We start from the raw sequence: 10,000 nt of genomic DNA, 5'->3' as shown, positions 1-10,000 counted from the left end.
AGTAATAACAACCGGTAATACTACTTTTTGGTCACGATATGCAACTTGAACCGTAGCTTCTCCAATAAGAGAAATTTCGTGCCCATAATAACTGCGTAACTTGATAACTTCTTATTCATCAAACCTTATTCATTAACACCATAACACGCGCCACCTTTGCAACGAACATCACTTTGAAACTTGATGCCCTTTAGTCTGAGGCTATGTCATTCTGGATTCTATTTCCACCAAAATCTAATTACCGGTACTCATTCGCTTTACCGCATGTATGGAGGTTTTCCCATAGGAATATATAAATACCGTAAATGTACACCGAGTCTGATGCTGAGGCTGGACAAAATACCTATACCGTACATTACACTTCTAGCAGCAAGAATTACAAAATTCCAGCAGATTTCTAATACAGTTGCATACTTCCACTGTGGTTGCACAATTTTGCCAATTTCTTGCTGTTCATCCATAAGAAAAAAATGTTACATTCATTTATTCCCAGGCCACAAACGTTTTGCTGTGCCGCAAGATGATCCCATGCCACCAACACCTGTTCATCTCTTCCCAAGAAATAAGACGTCGGGCGAAGTCCCGCCTCATGCAGAACAGCCCCTTACAGCTGAATCTGGCGAAAAACATCAAATTGCTGTTCTGACGTGTAATTTCTGCCTGCAGACACCGTGTATCAGTCTCTGGGCATTCAAGCTGATGGGTTGCGGTATGGTGAGAATAACCAAACACCGCAAAGATTACAAGTGCTTCTGGAGAACTCTGAAAGACTGTGGGCTGTGAGAAAACCCTACCTATCTTTGGGGAAACAAGACCTCAGGTGCATGATTGATGACGTTACACGATGGTCTGTTGTCATGCAATTTTCTCCCACTTGTGCGGGCTCGCAAAAGTCAGCGGTGTTTACCAGTGCAGTATACAACAACAAATATGGCGGGCAAAGGGAGTGAGAAAGCGGGAAGTTTCACGCTTGATTTAAGAGGAGCATCGACCAAAACAAAACGATGACACGCATTTTGGAATAGTTCTCTTGTGGAAATGAAGTTTTCCGTCAAACATAGTTGGATGAAGTCCGTTAGGAAAGCAAAAAACAAACCAAACTATGGAATGAGAAACATGGATGGCCTTTTGGAAGAGGTGTTCGGCAACACGTTGGAGTTGTGTGGTCCTTTGATTGATTCGTATTTAAAGGAGATCGGCAAAGGCGTTGTAGCCAAGCTCAACCAGTCAAAGGTAACTGGGTTGGCAACTCCTGTAATTTTTTTCGTCCTGTGGCCAGTATTTCGGCACATTCTTACTCTTGCAAGGGGATACTCCAGGAATGTTGAATCAAGCGATCATGGAGTAAAACATTCCATAGTGTTTACAAGAGAGAAAATCTTATTGCTTAGAGGCATTTTAAGAAGGTGCCTTCTACGACCAGTGAAAAATTGGTCTCCGTATTTTAATGGAAGGTCAGTTGTTGCAGTTACTGATAAAACGCCATTTATATTCTAATCACACTGAAACGTTTATAAAATATTTTGTAACTAATCTAAATAATCAGAAAGCACAGAATAGGAGCGGGCATCTTGTTTATTGATGCAGCAAGCGTAAGGCATTAAAAAACAGCGTTACAGTTTTACAAACTCAGAGAAAATTACAACAGTAAAAAAAATAAAAAACTAAGGTTGAAAGAGATGCCTCGAATGGCTCTTGCATAACTTAACAAACCTTAAATAGTGTACTAGCCCCTTGAGACACCTACAAGCAGGCTAAAATACTTCAGCAGTATTATGCAACCTAATATACGTACTCTTGTGAAAGTAACAAAACGTTACAGAATACATTTATTATGAACTACTCAATGAAGACTGAAAGAGGAACAGTGACATTTTATGTCCAGAGATACACAAAGGATGACTTTCCTGTTGATGTTAGCCTACAGGCGTTAATGAACAGCTAAGTGGAGGGCTAGAATAATTCTTTCCTCTGTTCTAATAAAAACTAAAACAAACAATGATGGAATTGAAAGATTTGATTTAAGTTTGACTGTGACATGTATACTTGAAGAAAAAGAATTGAGGCGTGTTTTTATCCAGATGGATGAATTTGGTACATAAAGGGCTATTGTATAAATTCCAAAACGAAACGATTCTTTGTAAATCAAAGTAACAAGTTATGCTCTGTGCACACCAACATGTAATATTGTTTCAAAATGTTCCCTGTTCAAACACATTTAATCCTAATCTCCAGTTTTGAATACTTTCAAAATAATGTACTTGATTAATTTTACCGACAGTGGTAATGGTAGTTAATTACATTTCTAATCACAAAGATCTAATCCCATACAGCGTTTTGCATATATTGCAACACACCAAGAAATGAGCCATTTTAAAGTTATCATTAACATGTTTTAGCACTGGAGTCAACGTTGTGCAAGAAAGTAACGTTTGCCATTGCCCCTGTTGCCGACTTTCAGGGATCTAGCCACGTGTGGCCAAAAATTGGTAGATAAACCTCCATTACAATCACAGCCTAATAATTATTGTGTTACCCTGGCTAGCTCCCCTATATGTCGTTGCCCACCTCCCACGAATGAGGACGTCAGGGGTTGGACTTTGGGAGGCAAAAAAATATTTCCACAAGTTTGCCTGTTTAGTAGTTTACCTAGTAAAATTGTAATAAATAATGACAATTTGTCATAAATACTCATGTCTCTAATTCCATTGACAATAAATATATATCATTAAATACAATAATAGTTTCTATAAATAAATAAATTACATTTCAAATACTTTCTCAGATTCTAGGGCCTTTATTAATCTCTGCTCACCACCTCCACCTTTTTTTCCCAAGGGTGGCAAATGTTTTTTTTTTCTCTCTGAATAATTTGATTTAGTGACAGTGTCAAGCATCGAGCTAAAATATGTAAAGAAAACTGTCTTTATCTACACAGTAGACATATGTCAGAAATAAGTTTTAGACTATACCAATTTCAAGGATGTAAACTAAATAAATAAAAAAAGAGAAAAAAACTTTTCATTTGCCACTTAAGGGAAACTGGCAATACGAAAAACCTTCAGGATACCTTTGACCCTACTACCATCTAGAGTTTTACCATTTCCAAGTTGTAGATATAAGACTGATTTCATTCCTTTGCTCCTTTGGTTTGAAGAAGACTGTACATGTATTTGAACCTACCAGAAACTTGCAACCAATATTGTGCATAAAATGTAACACATCTGTTTTGGATTTTGCTAATGTTTCTTTACAAAGGGATAAAAGCCATATACCCCCACAAGGGGTTTACAATTCATTTGCTGAGTTCAGTAGCTCATAGCCACTTTGATTAAGAGTGAAAAAGGTTAAGCAGACTTTTTGTATGGACATAAGGACTGTAGTATTTACGTTTCACCTGCCAAACATCTTTCCATTCTCCTTGAAAGTATGCTTTTATTCCCTGTGGTGTTTAATCCTCTTTTCCTCGATACTTCTTTTAGCTCTGCAACAGAAAGTTCCTTTGCATGCAAGTGTTGTGATCTTTGTATCCCTTTGGTGTGAATAACTTTGTAATGTGTATCACAAGATTGCTTATCTGGAAATCCCTCACTACACAAAGGGCAGACAACAGGTTTTAGGGACTCAAGTGCCATCTGTACATGTTCTTGTTTGGCAGCACACTCCAAAACTGTGCATAGTTGTTCTTTAGGATCAGACTTTTCTCTTCTGGAAAAAGTTACGCTTACTAACCTGAGGGGGCAGCCTTGATTCATAGTGAGATATGTACATAGATGGCATGGGATGATGCTCAGGTAAGTAAAATGCTCTAACATAATTGGCTGTCATGACTTGCCACCATATCACGAGAGAGCCAGTTGACCTTGAACGATTGGTTAGTAACAAATCATGCTTTATACCAGAATGCTTAGACTCTTTGGCTTGAAGTGACAAAATACCAAAGCCGATGTTATAGTTGTCAAATAATAGTGAAGCATGATAAGGTATGGCATATGCCACTGTCCAAACAGTAATGTTGACTGATTCTTTAAAAACAAAGATTTTAAATTAACGTATGTTGTCAGGTTTTCCTTGATTGTTCAATTTCTATTAAATTAGTGTCAACCTTGTTGAAGAGAGTACCTGCATTTCTTAAGTGTTCAGATGCTTTCCCTAGCGCTTGTCTCTTTAGCCTCTGGGCTTCGGATTCACCTTCAATCTCCAAGGCATCAACCAGTCTGTAAGAATACTTTGCCAGTGCAATGGCCTGTTCGCCAATAAGCCTAGCTGTGAGGTTATTGTTCCTGTGATCTTCATCATTTTAATGCTCCCTAATCTTATTAGCAACAAATGACGGACCACAACCTTGCTTTCTTCCAGACACTCCTGCCCCTGCTGTAGCTTCCTACATATGCTTATCAAATGCTTTTGCCTTTCTATTTACATTATCTACTTGCCTAAGCCTCTCTCCTACACCTTCCTGGTGTGGGGTGGTGAGCAGAGTGGGAGACAACTTAACCTGCCCATTACTTGTTGTATCCACTGGAAAGCTTAATATTCCTAAGAATAAATCTATGACATTTCTTTGCAATGCTTCTTTGTAAATAAGGTTAAGAATGTGTTGCTAAGTATTTATTTTGTTGTGCACTGGCTCAGGCCTTTGACGATTGGCAAATTCTCCAATCCTTGGTTCTCCAAGTTGTCTTAGACCATTGCCTGCCATGAATTCTAGCACTTTAGAGTGGTGTTGTGACGGGTTTAGATGAGCTGGCAAAGTTTTTTCAAATGCACTGAGTTTTTTAAGGTCTTCCTGCCGTTTCTCCTTATTTGGTACTTGCCATGTACATTCATCGGAATTCCCTATGGTTCCCCCATTTTACACAGCTCCCCTTTGTGGACATTGGCATAGGGTGAAGGGTATATGGTTGCTTGGTTGAGCTCATTATTTGCCCAGCTTTGCCAAGACTGATCAGCACTTGGCTGAAATTCAGGGGTGCATTGCTGGCCACAAATGGTCAAGACATTACCTTCCAAGACCTTTATTTCCTCAGTATGTTGCTTCCAAAGGTCTTCCATCACTACATCCTTCTCTGACACACTAAGACACTGGGAGGAAGTAGTGGAACTCTCGGCTCCTTACACTGGAACCAAAGTTCCATCATGTAAGTGAACCAATTGACATGCCCAACTCGCTGGTTTCTGGAACACCATCATCAGAAAACTGGAAAATAAAGTGGCACTTGTTTCCATTAAACCAAATCAAATCCTTTTGTAAGCTTGGTAACCTCAGGTGTAAGTCCAAAATCATAAATACTAAGCCAGTGACTGTGCGAGAAACTCCAGGATAATTAAATTAACCAATATCTTAGCTCTTCACACTTTTAAATCACTGACAATTTTAGGCAAGGCAATGTTTGTGTCCATGCACTTTAAGTTTCTTAGCAGCCACACTTCCTGTTCAGCTTCATAAACTGAACTCTGGGTCCTGCACACTAATTTGAACTTGCGTCTGGAAAGATAATTTTGATATTTAATAGCTACAGTTTGTTTGTGGGGCTCTTCATAATTATGAAAATCCTTTACAGCCTTTCCAAACACCCCTTGTAAATACTTTCCTCTTTTGTAGCTGGCTATGAGCTTGTCCATTGTTTCATTTGTGGCATAAGCAGCAATCAAGTCCCATGCACCATGCACCATGAATGCACCATGAATGTATTGTAACATTTCCTTACTCTCCTGTCATCGCCTGTACGGGGTACTACTTTTGACATCAGAGATCATGTCAAATGTTGTTGCATTCTGGGCACGTTTGGATCGGGCTTGCTGTGTTTGGCCAAGCATTGCTTTAAATCTGTTGTACTGCTTCTCTGGGCATCAAGACAGTCTTGTTGTTCCTTCATCTCTTGTCTAGTATCTTGCAGTAATTTCTCTGGGAATAAATACCTAATAGCAACTGATATTGCAATAAAACTAACAAAGTACAAGTAGATATTGTTACAATGGACACCATTGTTGGTCAATGTTTGTACTCTTAGATGAACGGGCTGGGTATTCTGCACACTAGCCCAGACTTCAGCCTTACAATGATAAATTAAGACTTACGTTTACCCTGCAGACCTATGATTCTTTGAAATACCACAACGTAAGATACAGTTTCAAATTACAAAGGAGAAAATCATATGCCTTAACGAAAGGCCCACACAAAAATTTACAGCTTTGAAATTTCCTCAAAATACAAACTAACTTGGCTTTCTTTTTCGTGAACCTTTTCCTCACTGTCTTGTAAATTGGCAAACCTTGCAGTCTTCGTTTCATAATTGGCTCTTAGTTGCTCTTCACTTTCCCTAAACTCTCTTCTCAACGTATTTTGCAACTGGAAGCAAGAAGCTTCCCAAAAGGCATGAATTCTTCTGTTTGTGTCACACCTTCCAGAATGCTTGTCCTTTTTACCACACTTTCGACTCTTCAAGCACAATTTCAACTCCCTAAAATGCACAAATTCAGCAACACATATACGACACATACGGTAAGAAGAAAGCCAAGCATTTAAGAAATTCAATATGGCGACAACAAGGCAAACTTCCATTCAAAACATGGGTTTAAACTCGCTGTACTTACGATTCTTCTTCGCTTTTCTCGCCGCTAGTGGACGCCATTATCCTGAAATTTGTTTTGAATTTGAAAGTACTATAGCATCATGGGATTTTCATATGTAAATGAGGCTTTTTTCACTCAGAGAGGGGTCCCAGCGCCCTTTTCCGCTCTTTTAGGCACCCTTTTAAATTTAGTTTGTTTATTGACACCATCACTGTCATCAAATCATGAAAACTGTTTGTTTGCATGCCCGTCTCTGTTTAAACCCACAATACGCCTAAAACATGCGATTGTACTGTATGCTAATTTCCATACTAAACAGCAACGAGTCCCCTCTCCCACATGCTAGCTTTATTTTTCACAGATTGACCAATCACACGACCAAACAGAAGCTTCCCAAACGAGTTGTAATCGCCAAAAAAAATTTTGAAGTGATGGCTTCATCCAAGCCTCTGATGACGCCATTATTTTAGTGCACGTCATCACGTGACCCCAAGATCGCGTCTGGGAGATGTTCCCCTAGCAACAGGCCATCGTGTTAGGGAAGTTATGCCGCACTGCGTTGTAAAGTATGTTCGCAATCGATGGCCAAATCCTCCTTATGTACCCTACCAAGGCCATTGTCGTTCGTAATTAGCAAGGTAAGCCTCAAACGTTTTTCATATATGAAACAAAACACATCACATTCTCACCAGGACAATTGTACTTTACTTAATTACGATTTCTTGTTTGGCTTCCAGAATACTCTACCTCCTTTACAACTGAAGATTCTTGTTTACATCACGCCTAGGTTTAAACCATTTACAAAGAGAAATTTTGCAATACTTTTGGAGTTGTTTTGCTTGTAACAAAAGAAAATAGATTGATTTAGCCTGCAGCCCGTTTTTCATAGAAAGCAGGGCTGTTATAATTCATCTACTATGGCATTTTATAACACTTACTCTCCCAGGATCTCCCAGGAGTCTGTAAATATTAATAGAACTGGCCATTTAGCAGAAAACGTCTCTCTTTACTGGTCAAGCATTTCAGTGGCTATGCAAAAAAAAATCTTTAGTGTTGCTCGGTCATCTTATAGAGTTCTCTTCTTTTCCCAAGAGGCCATGTATTTCATGATCATTTACTGGCTTTTCCTTTGAAGGCAATGTTGTATATTACTTGAAATGCAAAAAACCCTCTGTCAGCTAAGTTAGAAAACTGTAATTAGTTATTTGCGTCTGCCTTATTAACGAAAGTTACTGTATTGTAACGTAGTGCCAGAAAAGAAATGAAACTGGAATCAAATTTCTTTGGCAAGGCTTGAAAACTCAATTTCGCTCCCCTTTTGCATATAGCTAGCCCCTAGCAAGAATACAAACAGCCTGTGTTTTTTTTCCCGGAATAGGTTTGTCTTTCCGAGAAAAAAAACATTTTCAATTTAACCTCCAAACTCAGTTTAGCGAGTCCCAACTGGGTTGAAAATTCACCATTTCCATTCGATTCGCATGTCGCAACTATCGAACACTGAAAAATTTTAATACAACGAACTTATTGCATAACTTCGCCTTGTCCAAAACCTACAATTTCAAAGGTAATGGATTAATCTATTTAATTTGCGGTAAAGAAAACCAAAGTGTTCTCCAATGTTAACTTCGTCGGTCGGTGGGAAGAACTGTTATTTTGACCATGTGCCATATCACCGAATTTCACGAGATTAAGGATTGTAATTTAAGGAGGGGTAGGCCGTTCAAAATATGTAAAATTTAGTTTGGGCATAATTTGCTATGGTCATGTCAATCGTGAGAATAATGACTACCAACTATTGCTGAAAAAGAACACTGACTGTCATGATTTTAACAGCGGCTTTGCACAAATTTCTCGTGGGAAAAAGGACTTGCTTTAGTTAGTTAATTAAGTTAGTGTTGTCAAGGAAAAGTGAACAAAATTAAATCTCAAAAAACCAACATCTTTGTTGCTTGGTCAATAGTATGAAATAAATATACAAAAAAAAAGTAATTCTAATTTCGTTTTCCGTAGAACCACAGTACTGAGATTACAATGCGTTTTTTTGTTGCATGTTATTGGCAGACACTCAGCTTACAAAAATCCTCACCCCTACCCAGTGCAAAGAATTTTGCCATATGCTGCACAATATTTAAATATTTAGAAAGATGAAGCTATCATACATGAGGCTTATTCGTTGTCACTGGCTATTTCTGCTTCAAAGCAGGTTGAGTGATTCTATCGAGCAATGCAATGAACCACCAGGCTACAGGTTGCATAGGGACTTCGCAAAATCGCTTTTTGTGGTTAAATCTACCAAACAGATGCCTCTTATGGAGGTTCTCATCTTACAAACTTAGCGGAATGCCATTGAAGAAATGACAGAAGAGAAACGTTGTTTGACAGTCAAGATATCATATCCAAGCTAAAGTGAACATATTTATGTTGCAGTGTCCTTTAGTAATGCAGATATTTTGAAATGAAGGGATTTCATTAATTATAAATACAGGGGTAATGTTTGGTCATGCATTCGACTACTTGGTGATTTTGATTTTTCTCTACGATTTGAATAATTTTTTGACGAGTGCTTATTCATTTGCCCAAACTAAACTTTGCATATAATGGAAGACCTATCCTTGTATAGTTAGAATCTAAAATCTTTTGGAATTCCAAGATATGGCACATGGTCAAAATGTCAATTCTTTTCACCCACCGTCGAACACTCTACTTTTGTTAACTGCCAAATAATTAGATTCATCCAATTTTCCTGTAATTGTGCTTTTTTTGACAAGGAAGAGTTAAGCAAATAGTTGGTTGTGTTACAACTTTTCTGCGTTCAATAAATGCAACACACAAAGCGAATGAAAATGGTCGATTTTCAGCACGGTTAGGACTCGCTAACTTGATGCCAGGACGTGAAATCGAAAATGTTGTTTTTCTCGGAAATACCGAAATATTTAAGGAAAGAAAATGCATGGCGTTTTTACTTTTACTGAGGCCTAATTATACAGTACCGCTCAAAAGTAAGTTACCACCTCGCGTTGCGTTTCCTGCGCGACACGATTCGCGTAGCACGAGAATAATCGAAGCATATATTAGGAACTAATGTGTTACGCGAAATCAATCAATTTCGCATATAAATTATCTCTGCAGTTGCGAGAGTAAGCGAAGGCGATTTTTGATTTGTTAAATTGTATGGGAATTGTCTAAATTGCAAACTGCAAATTTGCGATTTGGAGACGACGTTTAAGCTACAGTAAACAGGCATCTGGTTTACAAGCGGAAATTCCGATGAAAAATAAATTCTTCACATGCGAACAAGCGATGATTTCGTTGAAACATCGATCATTTGGTGGAAAAAATTCGGCGATCTTCTGTGTAAAGTTAATAAATGCGTGGAGTTGACTTCAAATTGATCCATGCAAATTTCTTTTCCACACCTTAATTC

The 10,000-nt window shown here is 38.3% G+C and overlaps 1 protein-coding gene and 1 pseudogene across 1 annotated transcript in view; one reads left to right on the top strand and one right to left on the bottom strand.

Annotated features, from left to right (window-relative positions):
* LOC138013324 (uncharacterized) overlaps positions 1-1,619 on the top strand; it is a 95,221-nt gene extending 93,602 nt beyond the window's left edge. The window contains exon 3 of the mRNA XM_068860362.1: positions 494-1,619. Coding sequence (XP_068716463.1) covers positions 494-783 — 290 coding nt within the window. The 3' untranslated portion in view covers positions 784-1,619. The remainder of the gene's footprint in view (positions 1-493) is intronic.
* A 2,074-nt stretch (positions 1,620-3,693) lies between these two features.
* Positions 3,694-5,161, bottom strand: LOC137968646 (uncharacterized; annotated as a pseudogene).
* Positions 5,162-10,000: the final 4,839 nt, after the last annotated feature.

Source organism: Montipora foliosa, chromosome 8, assembly GCF_036669935.1.
Source record: "Montipora foliosa isolate CH-2021 chromosome 8, ASM3666993v2, whole genome shotgun sequence".
Classification (NCBI taxonomy): domain Eukaryota; kingdom Metazoa; phylum Cnidaria; class Anthozoa; order Scleractinia; family Acroporidae; genus Montipora; species Montipora foliosa.
Note: the sequence above shows the minus strand (reverse complement) of the source record. Positions and strands in the feature narration are given on the sequence as shown.